The sequence below is a fragment of the Desmodus rotundus genome, chromosome 3 (assembly GCF_022682495.2).
Source record: "Desmodus rotundus isolate HL8 chromosome 3, HLdesRot8A.1, whole genome shotgun sequence".
Taxonomy (NCBI): domain Eukaryota; kingdom Metazoa; phylum Chordata; class Mammalia; order Chiroptera; family Phyllostomidae; genus Desmodus; species Desmodus rotundus.
The window spans coordinates 169,342,423-169,360,320 of record NC_071389.1 but is presented as its reverse complement, the minus strand read 5'-3'; the positions used below and the strand labels follow the sequence as shown (position 1 = coordinate 169,360,320).

The 17,898-nt window shown below is 34.5% G+C and overlaps 1 protein-coding gene across 21 annotated transcripts in view; it reads right to left on the bottom strand.

Moving 5' to 3' along the window:
* The window catches only part of SOX5 (SRY-box transcription factor 5), a 908,025-nt gene that overhangs the window by 276,229 nt on the left and 613,898 nt on the right, over positions 1-17,898 (bottom strand). For all 21 annotated transcript variants that reach the window (XM_053921733.1, XM_024575365.3, XM_053921734.1 and 18 more), the window contains one exon: positions 404-614. In XM_053921733.1, the coding sequence (XP_053777708.1) occupies positions 404-614 (211 nt within the window). The remainder of the gene's footprint in view (positions 1-403; positions 615-17,898) is intronic.

Genomic DNA, 17,898 nt, shown 5'->3' with positions numbered 1-17,898 from the left:
TTTAAGTGTATTTTATTGATTATGCTATTACAGTTGTCCGATTTTTTTCTTCACTTTATTCCTCTCTGCCCTGCACTGCTCCCCCTCTAACATCCCTCCCCCTTAGTTCATGTCTGCGGGTCATACATGGAAGTTCTTTGGTTTCTCCATTTCCTATACTAGTCTTAACATCTTTGTTTCACTCAACCACAACTTCACTCATGTGTGAAAATAAGATAGCACAGCAGAACTTGGTGATCTTAAAAAATAGGATAGCCCCATTTAAATAGTACCCATTTTCAGAGCAATAGGTTCCTATTTTGTCCAATTTAACTCAGAGAGGATAAGTCAAAAACAGAACTGGAGGTTATAATCAAAATATTAAAATAAGGAGATGACAACAACTTCCTGTCCCAGCCTTTACCTTCCGGCTCGTTTTTGATGAGCTCCTCCATTTTCCTCTGCTTCAGGGTGTCCACGACGTCAGCTAAGCTGCCTTTGCGCCGCTCCGGGGTTCCCAGGGCTGTGCTGGACGCGGACTCGCCACTCTGTCGCCCACCTTCTTCTGCCTTCTGAGGTGAGGTAGATGAGTTGTGTGGGGCAAATGAAGATATAACTTTATTGCCATCAACTTCCTGAAAGAGAAAACAAAGAAAGAAATTGTGTTTAAAATTCAGTAAGTTTATTTTTTAACGTTTACGTGGCTTGAAACGTTAAAAAGTGAAATGTCACTCTGCAAGAGATAAAGGAAGGAAGAAATTTCCAAAAAGAATATATTAACTTTACAGGTTAGCACCTGAATAAAAGATTAATTCATCATAGTAATGAAAATATGAAGACACTGTCCCTTAGACTGAGTGTGAATGGCACTAGAGCCTTATACAAAGCCTATATGATTAGATTCATTTATGGTTCTGCATTTGTTTGCAAGTCTTAGATTTTTCCTATGAACATTAAATGTAACAATCATCTCTATTGATTCAACTTCTTCATGACATCATAAAACTTAAATAACATTATATATATCTTATTTTCATTTTAAGCAGTCACCTCTTCTTGATGGGACTCTTAAAGTAGGGCTCTCGTTTGGTTCTCTTCCTCCCTCTTATTTTTTAAAGAAAGTATCAGCCACACAGGTTATTTTGACATCAGACAGGAACATCGCAAGTTTATTTCTGCCGAGGCCGAAGATATTTCCAATGGCATTTGTTACCTCAAGCACTGTTTCTGTCAATACCCTGCTATTTTGTACTTTAAGCCTCATTTGCCAGACAAAATTAAGTTTCTTGCAGTCTTTACCTATTCGTAATTGTGCATTTGTATAAAAATGATTTATTCTGTAACTCTAAAATTTAAACATTTGGGGTGTTCCTTTTTTCATTATTTTCTCCACAATTTCTAGCACAGCTCTGGCAAGCTGTATAATATTTGTGGTACATCCTACATAAAAGGCACTAAACTGATTTTTCAGAGTGTCAAGAAGATATTGAAATGATGAAAAATAATTATCTTATTTAAAGCTTTTCCTCACTTTCATAATCTTTTACTTACTTCCATAATCCTTTGACTTCCCACAAAGCAGAGCTGTTCTTAAAAGAAACTCTGTATCTTAAGGTCTTTGAGGAAGTTAGTTTTCCCCTAAGTATATTTCTTAATTTCACATTATTAAAAGTTTCCATTAAAATGTACTTGAGTGTGTGCATTTTGAATATTCAGAATAATAGATTTCATCTGTCTACAATTTCTTTTCTGTTTAAGACATGCTACTAGAATATGTTGACCCCAGAAAAGTGACAAATCATATTGATTTGACATCTAATGTTTTAAGGCTAATACTAACATTTTAACTAGCTTAAAAATATCCCAAAAAATACTCAATAAATCTGTCATCCTAATTTTTAAAAAAATAGATTTAAATTGGAAGGTCAGCACAAAGATAATCATAATATGTTCATACAATTTTTTTGTTAGTAGATATTAATGAGTACAAGGACATTAGCTATGGTGCAAGCAACAGTTTGTTGGGTGGGGCCAGGGAAATGGGGAGGAAGCAAAAGTAAAAAACAAGTGTGTGCTAACAGAATCTTTGAAATTATAATTCTAAACCCCAATATGATTTCCATTTCTCTTTTTAAGATTTTATTTATTTATTTTTAGACAGAGGGGAAGGGAGGGAGAAAGAGAAGGAGAGAAACATCAATGTGTGGTTGCCTCTTGCTCACCTATCACTGGGAACCTGGCCCACAACCCAGGCATGTGCCCTGACTGGGAATTGAACCAGTGGCCCTTTGGTTCACAGGCCCACACTCAATCCACTGAGCTACACACAGCCAGGGCTGATTTCCATTTCTTATAAACATTACAGAATAAGCCTGTGAATGAATATTCTATAGATAATACTTTCACAGATGAATCTTAGCTTATAATGTATTTGGATTTAGATCAATATACATAATGTAATAATTACAAGCCCCTGCAGACTAAGTTAAAGTACATTTCTGGAATTATTTATTTAAAACCTACACATAAATACAAGTAAATGCATAAATACACACACAGAGCAATCACAAACTCATTCAGTAAACTGAGGAATGTTTTTATTAATGGTCCATAAAACATATTAGCTCAGTTTAATGTGCATACCAGACATAGAAAAACTTGTATATTCATTTTTCACAGATCTTTCTTCTCATTTATTTCCAGAGACAAAGGCAGAAACATACCAGTTTTAGCCTCGCTTTGGACATTTCTATATTATTCTGTTTTCACATTATCTGAGGACAAAGTTTACAAACAAGAACTTGGCAGGTGAACTTCACTTGCCATAATTAAGAAGTACACACATCTTCTTACAGCATCACCAGCAGAGACTATGACACCCAAACTGTATGCAATTAAGTCTATGAAAATATCAGAAAATATTTCAAATGAATGTAAAACGTAATAATTTCCCATTCTGCATGTCTCTAACTCTCTACACCTTGCAAGATGAAAGGGCATATTTTAAAGAGTATAATATATTTCACAAATACTCTAAACTCAGTTACTACCCAGTATAAGCATAAATAAAGTGTTACCGCTATTTCAGAAAGGAATATTTATCTTATCGATGTTTTACCTGTCTGATTACATTCTAGCCTCTTGCAAGGTCAATCCCTTTAAGCGTTTTGTGTAGTTAACACGTTTTGGCACCAGACTCCCTTGTTTATCTTTGTGGTGAATGGCTTGCTCAGGAGCTGGCACAGTCAAGGAAGTCCAACCTTTTTTCAGTTTCCACCCTGGGATAGCATTTGCCTTACCTGAAATAATGACTGAATATTTCTCTTCACTTTTCTGTCAGGTGACCACCCAGAGAGTCTACTAACGATGGCATTAGTGGTACAGACCAGAAATACATATTTAGTCAAGTTTTGTGAACTCTAAGGAACGCTAAGGACCAGCCTCAGTATTTTGCTGAAGAGGTCGCAGAACTGTGATATATGATGTCTAAAGTCTACTGATAAAAAAAGAATTATAAACTTTTAGAATGAGGTTGATAATCTTTTGTTATTCTTAAATGAGCTTCACTTAATTTTGCTCCCTTTGCCACTTTTGCAACCACGAGACAGAGGCAAGGCTCTGCCTAATGAATCCATCCTCATTGAAATATGTATTTTTTCATTTTTAAATTGATTCCAAAGAGACGAGAAAGAGAGGGAGAGAAACATCAGTGTGAGAGAGAAACATTGGTCAATTGTCCCTTGCACACTCCCTGAGTAGGGACCAGACCTGCAACCCCGGCATGTGCCCTGACCTGGAATCCAAATTGCAACCTTCAGTTTCTGGGATGGTGCCCAACCAGCTGAGCCACACCCGCCCGGGCAAAAACGTATTTTTAAAAGTGCATTATTTTTAATTAATTCTAAAGATAGCATTTGGTATGAATACTTTGAGAGAAATAATATTTCAGCCTTATTATCCAAATATTTGTTTAAATAATATGGTGATTAAATAAATAAATAAATAAATAATATGGTGATTAAAAAGAACGAACTCATTTGAAAGCAGAGGTTATACGTGACTCAACCACATATATGTATTCCTTTTATTGTCCAAATGACATTCATCTTTGACTTCTGGCCACAAGAAACTCATTATCATGCTGGTTTTTGATCTATCAACTGAAATTAGATTCATACAAGGTAGTAAAAACATTACATTTAATAGTCAATCTACTAGATTATAATTGCTTAGAATAATAGTCAATATTTATTTAATATTTACTTTGTGTCAGGCACTGTTTAAAGTGCCTTACATGCATTTACTTAGTTAAGTCTCCCAGGAATGATTAAGTCTCCTAGTGATGATTGTGTTTCATAACTGGAGAAACTGAGGCACGTAGACTGAACAAATCCCTGTGATTGTATGAATAATTAATGGTAGAGTAGATAATCAATCTGAACTTGGTTGGCTTCAGAGCCCTGGTTCTCAACCACAGTGCTAATACCACCTCTAATAAAATAAAAACAAAACCCCAAACTAAGTCTGTACCTATCAATGCTATCAGTGAACTAGATACACTGTCTTCTTCTTAAAACCTAAGTATGAAATTGAGAGGTTTTCACTCCTATCTGATCAATTCTTATAGAAATGATATAAATGCACTGAAATTAATTAATCCAACTATATTCTAGATTTACAGAGCTCTCTTAGTTCAAATACCCAATGGTTTATGGCATATTAAAAAAGATAAAGCTTAAGGGTTAAATAATTATTTAAACTAAACACATAGTATTGACCTTCAAGTGGCTAATCAAAGAAATGGTGTTCAGTAGCTTATGATTTTTTAATCCATCTTTTAAAAATGTGTGGGCATTTCTAGCATCCTTTCTAGTATAATAAAGATTTGAACTTGGAATTAAAACAGTACAGAAGATTTAGACTATATTAAACTAGCTTCTGAGTAATACAAGTTCATTAATTTTGAAATTGCATGAAATGAACTACATGGAGAAAGTGTTCTGATGATGAACAAGTTTTGACATGGTCACGTTCTTCTTCCAGTAATGGGCTGCTCTCATAAATATCACCAGGACAAGGCAAAAAACCCTGGAAAATATTTAAAACCTATATGATTTGGTTGAAATGAGTGTAGGTGGTCAAAAGTTACAAAATTCCAATTATAAAATAAATAAGTTCCGGGGATGTAATGTACAGCACAGTGACTATGGTTGATAATTCTGTTATATGTGTTTGAAGTATCTAAGTATGAGCATGAAAAGTTTTTGCCCCTATACATCCAATTCTTAAAGAAATGATAAAAATGCATGAAGGTTTTCATCACAAGAAAAAAATTATAACTATGTGCATGATGGATGTTAACTGAACTTAGTACAGTGATCACTTCATAGTCCAGACAAATAGCAGTTCATTATGTGGTATATGTCAAACTAATATATGTTATATATCAATTACATCTCAAATAAAAAGCTATATTATTTGGTTATTCCTTAAACTCTTAATAGATATTATGTTATTATTATGTGTTTATTTCTAAGCAAAACTGTGTTACTTATAACTTACTTTGTCAAAATTCATTTAGTAATAGAAAAATACTTAATTATTGTGTAAAAGCTCAATTATTTTTAGAGTTTCTTGGTTAAGATGATTTTTTCATAAGGGTTCTGCATGACACCCTAAACCAGTAAGTAATGCTTACTCTTTTCGGATTACAGATTCTGGGTGACAGCTGTAGGTGCTCTCCCAAACCCACATGCACATGTGCACAGCCAACACACACATGCAACTACACACACTTTCACAGACTTAGAAAGTGAATTTTCTACTCTTATAGTTCCAACTACGAACTTCCTCCATGAAATCTCCTAGAAACTCCTTAAAACCACAGATTACAGGATAAGAAACTCTGCCCTAAGTGTATATCTTCACAGAAAAGTACTATGGAACCATTAATAAATACAAATTAGACAATTTTTAAATGACCAATTATTTGCAAAAGAGCCTCAAACTCCTGAAAGTATTGACATTTTATTCAGACAAACTTAAAGGTATATATTGGAATAACTTATTTTTTTTACTGTTCCCAAGGTAAGCATTTAGAAAGAGATCTATATTTTAATTGTACTTAAAGAATAAGAAACACATTGAAGAAAAAATACTTTATTAATGGCAGCTCTTTTCTAACTTAGCAATAACCTTGGGATAATACATATATATTTGAAATGGAAGGTAGAACAAATTGCTAACTTTTATAAATTAATGTGATCATTTTGACAAGTTATACCAATTCAATTTTCAAATACAAATTTTCCTGAAAAGAGGATGTAAACATATAAAGGATATTCTGAAGCAAAAAATAACACTTAAAATGCTTGATAGAGAACATTAAGAGTCTTTCTTTGGTTAATATGGTCAGATTCAATATTCTAGGAATAGGATATGGTCAGTTCCCAAGACCTATAAAACAAAATCAGCACTTATAATAGATCTCTGAAGGTTGTTACTTATACTTGTAATTAAGGCTGGTGTTAAAGCTATCCAACTTGAAATCTTTTCTAAAATTTTGCCTTAAAAAAAGATGCCTAATGTGTGCTTAGTTCAGCAGTTCAAAAAAGAAAAATTGACATTTTCATTTGGGCAATTTCCATAGTCATCTACAGAGGCAGAGCTTATCACAACTGGTCCCTTTTCTATGTTAAAAAAAATCACTGATAAACCTTTGAAACTTGCTGAGTTTTATAAAGTCAACAGTTTTTAGTTCCTAAACAACTACAAAGTAAACTAACTGAGATTGCAGATATTAGATGAGTGGTTTACATGACTGCCTAGGGAAGGCACTAGCAAACTATGGATATGCATATTTTTTATTATTATTATTCAATTACAGTTGTCCCCATTTTCCCCCTATTATTCTCTGTCACCATACACACTCACACTTCCCACATTCAGTCCTCCCCTACCCCTGATTATCTTTGTCCACGGGTCCTTTATACATGTTCCTTGGTGACCCTTCCCCTTCTTTCCTTCATTATTCCCCTCCTCCTGCCCCTCTGGTCACTGTCAGTTTGATCTTTATTCCCATGTCTCTGGTTCCATTTTGCTCATTTGTTTGTTTTGTTGAATAGGTTCCATTTATAACTGAGATCATATGGTATTTGTCTTTCACAGCCTGGCTTATTTCACTTAGCATAATGCTCTCCAGTTTCATCCATGTTGTCACAAAGGGTAGGAGCTCCTTCTTTCTTTCTGCTGCGTAGTATTCCATTGTGTAATGTACCACAGATTTTTGATCCACTCATTTACTGATGGGCACCTAGGCTGCTTCCAGTACTTGGCCATTGTAAATTGTGCTGCTATGAACATTGGGGTGCACAGGTTCTTTTGAGTTGGTGTTTCAGAATTCTCAGGGTATAATCCCAGCAGTGGAAATGATGGGTCAAAAGGCAGTTCTGTTTTTAGTTTTTTGAGGAAATTACATACTGTTTCCTACAGTGGTTGTACCAGTCTGCATTCCCACCACCAGTGTGCTAGGGTTCCCTTTTCTCCATAACCTCACCAGCACTTGTTGTTTGTTGATTTGTTTATGATAGCCATTCTGACAGGTGTGAAGTGGTATCTCATTGTGGTTTTAATTTGCATCTCTCTAATGGCTAATGATGCTGATCATCCTCTCATATATCTCTGGGCCCTCTGTATGTCTTCCTTGGAGAAGTATCTGTTCAGGTCCTTTGCCCATTTTTTAATTGGATTGTTTGTTTTCTTGGTGTGGAGTTGTGTGAGTTCTTTATATATTTTGGAGATCAAACCCTTGTCCAAGGTATCGCTGGCAAATATATTTTCCCATATGGTTCATTCCCTTTTCATTTTGCTGGTTTTGTTTAGCTGTGCAGAAGCTTTTTAATGGATATGCATATTTTTTAAAGTTCCCTGGGGTTTGTGACAATCAGATTCTAGGCTAGGATGTACTCAGCCTACGCTATGTTGCATGCAAGCTAGTTATAAGAAACCAAAGTCAGTTTTTAAGGAAACCTTATGTTTCCTATATTTCAACATTTTATGAGATCATTGAAATTCCCTAAAAAGTAGTACTATAAATCATTAAAATAATTCAATTGTCACCATATAAAAATGGATGAAAATTCTAAAATATTCAAACATGTACCAGTATCTTTTTTGCTCTATGATCTATGGAAATGTCTAATTCTACACTCTTCTCAGTTCTAACTTTTAAAAAATACTACAAGAACTTAAGAGGTACATCAGCCTCTCTAATGTGGACACCAACTAGTCGGGGCAAATATAATATGCTAAATAATTACAGGCCTCACTAAGATTAGGCAAAAGATTATTATTTTATAAAAATTGCTCTATTATATTTCAAATACAGTACCTAGTCCATATTTTAAAGACTTTTTTTTGTATTTTGAACAGTGAAAACAGAAAAAGTGAAAACTGTTTGATGTTTCTTCAAAGCCTATAAATAGAGAACCTTTTAAAGATTGCTGTGCAATAGGATAAAAATTCAGCAAAAGTCTTAAGTCATTTTTTTAGGGGGTTTTTTTTTGTAATTTTTTGCCAAGTACTGAGATGAAAGGTTAGCTCAAGCTCATGTTTAATTATTGATCAGAAAACTAAATAAACATTAAAAGTGTGTTCTTTCTTAAAATGCATTCACACAGTACTAGACAACAATAAAGGAGTCCTAGCTGGTATAGCTCAGAGGGTTAAGCGTGGACTTGCCAACCAAAGCATTGCTGGTTGGATTCCCATTCAGGGCACATGCCTGGGTTGCAGGCCAGGTCCCCAGTAGGGGGTGACCAAGAGGCAACCACACATTGATGTTTCTCTCTCTCTCTCTCTCCCTCCCTTCTCCTCTCTCTAAAAATAAATAAATAAAATCTTTCAAAAAACAACAATAAAGGACAGGTGATTTGTACAGATACGATTTTCAAATGGTGGACTTCTTGAATGAGAAAGTCAGAGGGCAGGGTCCAGAAGTGTGATGTAACAAGTCTTTCTGGGGAGACTGACACACTGATGAAGTTTGAGTACATAAAGGAAAAATCGAAAGAGTTAAAAAGAGGAAGTTGAGTAAAAGCTGCAGTGGTGAAGAAAGGTGTCATAAAACTGGTGGAATGAATGGTTTGAGAGGAGAACTAAAAGGTAATATATTCCAGGAAGGAGAAGTGGAGGGTAGGGGAGAGGGAGAAGAATTACCAAACATGCAGGAAAAATGACTAACACATATTGGCGGAAAATGACATCAACTTAATTCTTTCAACATCCATGCTGGCACATGTTGAAATGGGTTTAGGTTTATGATTTTCTTCCTAATTGTATTGATGAAGGAATCTGTTTTATGTCAGAATTGCATTATGGAGAGAGATGGTTTTTAGAAATATATTAAAATTTGGTTTAATTTTACTAATGGTTCAATGTCATCTGTAATATTCACATAAAACAATGATAGTGTTTCTATTGTTCTTTTAAAATCAATACCATATTTGTTATCTAATTTAATTCCAGTGAGGGAAACAGAAATTTAAGCACAAATTTTCTCATTTGATAAGGGGCTGTGCCAATGGGAAATACAGTTTCGGAAAATATTTTCATTTGTAGGTGGATGCTACATGGGTAGAAGTGCCGAATGGTTGTTTTTCAGAATCACATTTACTAAGAATCTCAGAAATGCTACATTCAAGAATAAAATGTATGTTTTCATGTGCTCTCAAAACCACTTAATAAGCAAAAGTGGCATTTAGAGAATTCTAACACATTAACTAATAGAACCTGTGAAAACAAAGAACATGTTGTGCTGGGACAGCTCATTATCTCCCCGCTGATGATGTGCGCACTGCCTTATGTTTAAACATCTAGTAAATGTGCTTTAAGGTATTTGATGATCTGTTCCCCCAGGGCTCAAAGGTCAACCATAAGATGTTTCTAAACAAAAATTAGACTACACAGTAAAACATTTCCATTTACCACTATCACTATGGATTATATAATAATATTTTAAGAAATAAAAAACTTTTAACTAGTCACTAATTATATATAATACTCCATCTATCATTTTCCTAACAAGCCTCCAGAATATTCTTATAATATGGTTGTGAATACGTTTGACTAAACACTTATTCACTCTGAGTCTGAAGAAAGGCATGAGAATCTTGAGGAATTTCTCAAATTGTGATCTGTTTGGGTAATGACTTCTTTTTATCCCACAGAGCGATGAGCACAGAGTCTTATACACAGCAGATAATCAGTAAAGTTAATAAGCTAACTGCTGGCACTGCTTATAATTGAGCACTGACTAAATGTTCAGTGAGAAGTGAAATAAATTGTGATTCCCAATCAGTAGAACATGATGTCAGCAAAGCAGTATAAAGCAGAGTTAAGCAAGCTGGAGTCCAGAGTGAGGATATTTGAGTTCAAATCCAGGCTCTGTCCTCAGTAACTATACAACCTTGGGCAAGTTATCTATACTCTCCAAACTTCAGTTTCCTCATCTATAAAATGAAATAATAAGTGATAAGTAATTCATATGAGATATAGTAACATCAATAGTAATAAAACATTATAAAAATGTAAAATATTTTATTCACACAATTTTCTTTCATTCATGTAATAAAAATGCATTGAATACTAACCTGAGAGGCAGGATAATGATGTTTTCAGTTTAGCACAGTGAATCTAAAGCCAAATAGTTTGGGTTCAAATCTTGATTCCACATTCCCTAGCTATGTGAGCCTTGGCAAGTTATTTAATCTTTCTATGTCTCAGTTTCTTCATCTCTAAAATGGGCATAAAACTATTATCTACCTCATTGGGTTATCAGTGGGTTGAGTTACAAAATGATGAGTGATATGAGTTAGGGATTACAGTATATTACTTAATTTTATTTTACAAATTATGAAACTCATAAAATGGTAACTGGAAAATGACAAGAGATACACAGTATTGATTAAAGTAAGTATGCTCTGTGAATTAATGAGAAGCAAAACACAGAAAATATAAAACTGAATAAAAAAAAGCCAGGCCCTTTGCCTGGGAAGGGAGAAGAGGCAAACGCCTCCCCCTACCAGCTCACCATAAAAGAAAAGAATGGAAAATACATAAACAATTAGGTTCATAGTTCTTTCTGCTGAAATCAAACTACATCTGTGCAGTCAATTTTTAAAAAAATAATTTAAATATTTTAAGGTGACCCATTTTTAAAGATAACCTAATACAAACTTTTTTAAAGAAAATACTGTATCCACAAAATGCCATGTGACATTAATGCGCTTTTATCTCTGTTGCATAGTCAATTTTTAAATTTCACAGTTTCATGGTTCTCTACAAAGTGATAACTCATGGAAATGATCAAAGAAAGAATGTTCAATTACTCCTCATTATGAAATAAAACTTTTTAAAGTCAATGTCTATAAAAATAGAGTAATAAGTTATTTTTCAAAAATACATGACACCAATTACTTATTGTGCCATATTTCTAACTTTTGTATTCCTCCTCCTTTTTGTGAGATAGACATACAGAGATTTTTGTTTATTCATGAGAAAATTAGCACCACTAGATTCTCTTGCAAATAGACCCTTAGGTTCCTTACACTATAAACACAAAACGACAGAAAAGGTAGTGTGAGGAAGGCTAGATTAAGTACTCACTGCTTTTGCTAGCTTCCATCATCTATGCTCCGTTAAACCTTGAGTAGCATTTTGTCTCCTTACCACATCAGGCTAATGACTTCATAGCCTAATGTCAGTCAACTTTGTTATGTCATTGCACTAATCCAATTTTCCAATTAAAAACAACAACAACAATGATAAAGGACTATTTTTCTATACTAATCAAAACTTTCAACAGAGCACTATGTTTATAGCACAAGTAGCTCTTTTTCTCTCAAAGGGAATTGACGTTAAGCAATGATTTGAGATATAAGAAGCATGAGCATCAGATCTCATTGCAAAAGTAATGATAAGACATTAAGCAGCCACATACTCATAACATTTCCCAACTGGCTAAATTATTTATTCATGGTATAAATCATAATTTCCTGAGCCTACTTCAGCAGGCATATAAGGACTATTTTGTAGCATATGTAATCAGAGACACTGTTATTCTTACCGGTGAAACATTGTATTCTCTGCAAATATTATTTTCCCATGGTTTATGTGAGTAATCTTATAAATAAATTTTATTTTAGCCTTATAGGTCTGAAGACTTTAAAAAACACTACTGAACTATTGGGAATTTCCCTGACCAAATACACAGAATTTACTTAAAGTCACTAACGTTTCTGTAAAAGTATAGCTGCCGCTCCTGGAGTTCTGAAAGGCACTGCTCTAAAAGTTTTATGGACATAATCTTTTATAATTCTCATAGAAATTCCTAAAGACTATTATTCATATGTAACAGATGAGGGAATTAAGTTCCTAAGAGTAATTTACCCAAAGTAATATTAGGAAATAGTAAATTAGGGAATTGAACCCAACACCGTCTAACTTTAATATCCATGCTGGTCATCATTAAGTTATACTGCTTTCCTCAAATAATCCAGGTGCTGTAAAAGATGTCAAATGTATATTTAAAAATAGGGCTGGTTCTCTGTCCTCAAAGAGTTTAAAATTAAATTTGAGTGGCACGTGCACATGACGAGGTCTGTCCGGAAATAATCCAGCCATTATCAATGCAATGAGAACGGTTTGCAGGACATTGATGTAACCTGGCAGCCAAGGAGAGGAGACCGGAATGCACATGTGTGAACAATGACAACAGCGACTGTACGAGTCAGTGGGGGCAATAGATGCCATTGAGTGAGCATGTGTACTGTGTGGCCATCACATTTAAAATGACTGAGTATGTAGTGCAATGAATCAGCATCACATTTTGCATTAACCTTCAACATTCCTCTGTGGAAAGTATTCAAATGATTCAGAAGGTCACAGCTATGGGCAACTGGTGATTAGCAGCTTCATTATAACAATGCACCTGCTCGTGCATCACATCTCTTGTAGAGATTTTTGGCAAAACATCAAATCACCCAGGTGACTCAGCCCCTCTACAGCCCTGATTTGGTGCCCTGTGACTTCTGGCTTTTCCCAAAACTAAAATCACCTTTGAAAGGGAAGGGATTTCAGACTGTCAATGAGATTCAGGAAAATACAACACAACAGGGCAGCAGATGGACATTGGAGAACTGTGCGAGGTCCCATGGTGCTTACTTTAAAGGGGTCTGAGGTGTCATTGTCTTATGTACAATGTTTCTTGTATCTTTTATGTTCTTCAATAAATGTCTCCATTTTTCATATTATATGGCTAAATACCTTCTGGACAGACCTCGTCATTTACAAGAAAATATTAGTAATGATAACAACTATAACAAATACTAAATTGTATAGCAAATTATACATGCAGAAGAAATTTAAAAAAGAAAGAACACTGGAAATCAAAGGAAGGTGGAAACCTTTTATCATATCACTTAGCACACTGTGTTGGAATCACTTATTTAATTTTCTTTCTGTACAATGAAGGCAGGAAACATGTGTAATTATTCATAATGTACCCTGGATCATATTATTAGTTCCTAACTTATACATACTGAGTCAATTTCTTAATTTCCTAAATACAAATAATCATACACTTTCAAAATTTCATACACTTTTCAAAATAGTATTTATGTGTAAATACTATTTTTGTCTAAGTCTAAAAAATAGATAGAAAAGAAAAGGTATAGAGCATTCCTCCCTAGAGAAATCATTCAGAAAATTTTATATTGTATACACACATACAGAAGGTAGTGGCTTGACCCAAATAATTAGAGAATAATAAATAAGAAGAATGACTATCATAGGAAGGTCATCTTATAAAGAGTCTTGAAAGTCAAATGAAATTGTTTACATTTGACCTGAAAAGCCATGGAGAATTATGCTCATTTCTAATCCTGGGTGATTCTCTTGAGGTAGGTTGTTAGGAAGATTAGCCTCGTAATGATAAGGAGAATGAATTGGGTAGAAGAGACAGTAAAGATCTCCACCGAATAGGAAACTGCTACCAGGCCACATATGTGATTACGAAAAGCTTTCCACTAGATTGTTGGAATTGAGAAGAACCACTAAATTCTAAAGATGATTTGAAGCAAGTAATGACAAAACTAGAAAACTTGAAAATAAGGAAGAAGGAGAAAAAGATAAACATATTTCTTGCTTGGGAGATTGAAATAATGATTATGGTACAGAGAAAAACAGTATGGTTGGCAAATAGAGACAACTATTAAAATAAAATCATTATAACTAAAAATTAATAAATCCACATAACTAAATTAGTCTGTAACTTGAGTGTTACTCCTAGCTTCTGAGACGGGCAATGTAAAGAATAGGTGTTCTCCAATCCCCCTCAGTATTCAAATGATGAGTTTATATTGCTCAAAATCTTTAAATGTGTATGTGGAACATTGAAATATAGATGTGCCTCAAAATATAAGAGGCTGGGAAAGAAATAAGGGTTGTAAAATGATGATTTATGAACCATTAATTTCTAGTGAATGGTTAAATCCATATCTGTTCATGAGCTCTCAGAACTTACCCTCCCCCTGCCTTCCAGGGATATGAGCCAATGGTCAAGCCTTCTTCACTATATCTAAAAATGGAGTTCACCATCTCCTTCAGTGACTTGGATTTACCATGTAAATTTTTGAAAGTGTATGATTATTTGTAATTAGATTTTGAAAGATAAAAGAGGTTTTGGAAAGAAAAGTGCATACATGGAAATAACAATGGACACCTACAGAATATGCAAAGCAGAGAGAGAAAGTGAAAAATAAGAAAACTCTAGAATGCAAATGTTAGTATAAATGATACTTGTTATTCTAGGAAGTAAGACTAAAGTATGATTAAAAAGATAGCACTGTCCAAAAACTATGGTATATTTACACAATGGAATTCTACGCAGCAGAGAGAAAGAAGGAGCTTATACCCTTTGCAACAGCATAGATGGAACTGGAGGGCATTATGCTAAGTGAAATAAGCCAGGCGGTGAGGGACAAATACCATATGACCTCACCCTTAACTGGAACATAATCAATAGAAGAAAAAAGCAAACAAAATATAACCAGAGACATTGAGGTTGGGAACAGTCTGGCAGTGGCCAGGGGGGAGTGGGGTGGGGACAGTGGGAAGAGGGGATTGCAGGAACTATTATAAAGGACACATGGACAAAATCAGGGGGGATGGTGGGGGTGGGGAGGGAGGTGGGCTCAGCTGGGGTGAGGGGGAGGGAAGGGGAGAAAAGGCATACAACTGTAATTGAAAAACAATAAAAATTTTTAAAAAAGATAGCACTATCTAAAAGAAATTGGAAATAAACACACTTTTCCTAATTTACAATAATTTACCTCTCAGAATGCTATATTTTAACCTCTACAATTCTTGCCATATAGATGTTAGAATGAGGGGGAAAGAGAAACAAAATTTATCAACACCGAGAAGTTCTACAGAAACCTACTGCCAAGAGTGCTTTACTGAGTTGTGATCACAGGCGTAAATAAGAGGAGATGGTATTTGCTCCTCTTATATCATTATTAAAATATCATTCTGTCAAACAAACTCAGGGTATATGTATAAAAAATAAAAATTGTGTTTGTCATACTAAATTCTATGCAGTGTAGATAGGAGCTAAGTAATTTTGGATTTTGGACAGATGCATTTTCTTCTACAATTCTACTTGATTTCCTGACTTCTGAATATACCTGGCTTTTTTTTTTGATATCTCCAAGTGATTCTGCCTTGGTGTTCAATAACCCACAAAAATGCCAATCCAAAATAAAGGCATATTTTCTTTATATTCCCCACACCAAGAGAATATAAGCTTTACTTGTGTTACAAAGCTACATTGTTTGACTAATGGAGCTCTGTTTAAATAGTCATTCTCTTTAAGCCTGCAATTTATTAAGACTACTTCTCAGGATGGGGTCCAACAAGGTATTGTTAGGCTCACCAGCTCTGAAATGAAACATACACAGGGTCTTCTTACAAAGGCCTTTTGCTGTATCCATTTGTTATACTTAGCAATAGTAAACAGGGAAAAATAATTAAATAGCTCCTATTGAGCACCTAGAGACCTTCAACATAGACAGGGGGTAAACACAAAGACAGAATATTTTGTTACAAGAGTCACGCATCATTTCTTATTAATTTTTTTACAGTACAGTTTTGGTGTTTCCATTATTTTTCTTCTACTCCCTTAGTTTTAACTTAAATGTGTGTGTATATGTATATATATTTATATTTACATATTTAAGTATGTACGTACTTATTTAAGTGTGTGTGTATATATGTATATATATATTTCATTAAGAGGAAATAAAACGGTTGTCTTTAGTTAAGATATTTCTATTCACAGAGACTACACATTTAAAAAATAAATTGCCTGAATAAATTCAATTATCTAGAGAAGCAAAGAAAATCACATGCAAATGACATTATATGCAGAGGCCATTCCGACAGCTTCATGTTTATTTTTATTGTTTCAGTCAGTGGAAGACAGAAGCTGTCAAAAATGTAACATCTCTTCCTTTTTTAAAGGCCCAATGTCTCTGGTACTGAAAATTGCATGAGCAATAATATCAAGAGAAGAAATCTGTCTACCACTGAAAATAGAAGAAGGTTTACACTCCCTCCGACTTAATGCCAGCTAACAAGTTGGCACCTCTACACCTTGGTTGTATGTTGCCTACAAAAAACAAAGGATAACGTTACACTTGCAAGTAGTCCAGTATCAGTCCAGCCACTAAAGACTGGCTTAAAACCCAGTGTATCCAAAAAATAAGTAAGTCAGTCCACATCTTAAAGTAGCCTATAACATTACTCTTAGTCCTATCTTCTGATACCAGGATTGTAAAGAATATGTTCTACGAACTGACAATAACCAGAGGGGAGGTGGGAGGGCATACTGGAGGGGAAAGGGGGAAGGTTTGTCAAGGAACATGTATAAAGGGCATATGGACAAAGCTAAAGGGGGGTAGGACCAAGGGTGGGAGTTGGGGATGGCTAGTGTCAGGGGGAAAATGAAGACAACTGTACTTGAACAACAATTTAAAAAAATACATTCTATACATGATTTTATCAGAAGAGATTCTTCAGCTTCTTACATTGCAGTAAGAAGTAATTAAAAATAATATTTTTGCCTTGTTCTTTGAATGTGACAAAAGTACATGGAGAAGATTTAAGCTGACTTTGAAATAGCTTCCTGCTGAAAATCTCTGGCTTTTTATACAGAATTTGAGTGCTACCTGAGTTCTCTTGAAGCATGAATGTACCAAGTAAATGTGGCATATGTTTGTATTTTCTTGCCAATTCCAAATTCATTCATTCAAATCACTCATTGTAGGCCAAATTCTTATCCAATTCCACAGAGCCACCAATTTTCCTGGAAGTGAATAGTTGCTTTGTGCATGGAACCAGGGAAGTCAATAGCAGGTTTGTGCATGGAAGACCTATGCAACTAGTGGAAAGGATAAGAATTTGACCACAGAGATTCTTGAGTGTGGTAAAACCTAGTTTAAAATGACCTGCACTATGAAGCTTTCAACACTTTCACTTGAGTGTCAATTCCAAAACTTGATAATTTGAGTAACTGTGTGTTTTTATATGGCTATCTCATATACCACTACTTTTACAATATGCATGAGGATAATTATTTCATTTAATATATCTGTATTACAATTTCTTTATCATAATTAACCTCAGATTTTCTCAGAACTTGAAGGCAGATTCTTAGCAAAATGATAAAAATGCTGTTTATTAAACTTACCAATGTGTCAGTCACCATACTGGGGTTTCTAGCTTGCTATTACTCTGATCCCTTCTAACAGACTTATGAAGTAGGTATTATTATTACTGAATTAATACATACAGAAACTGAGT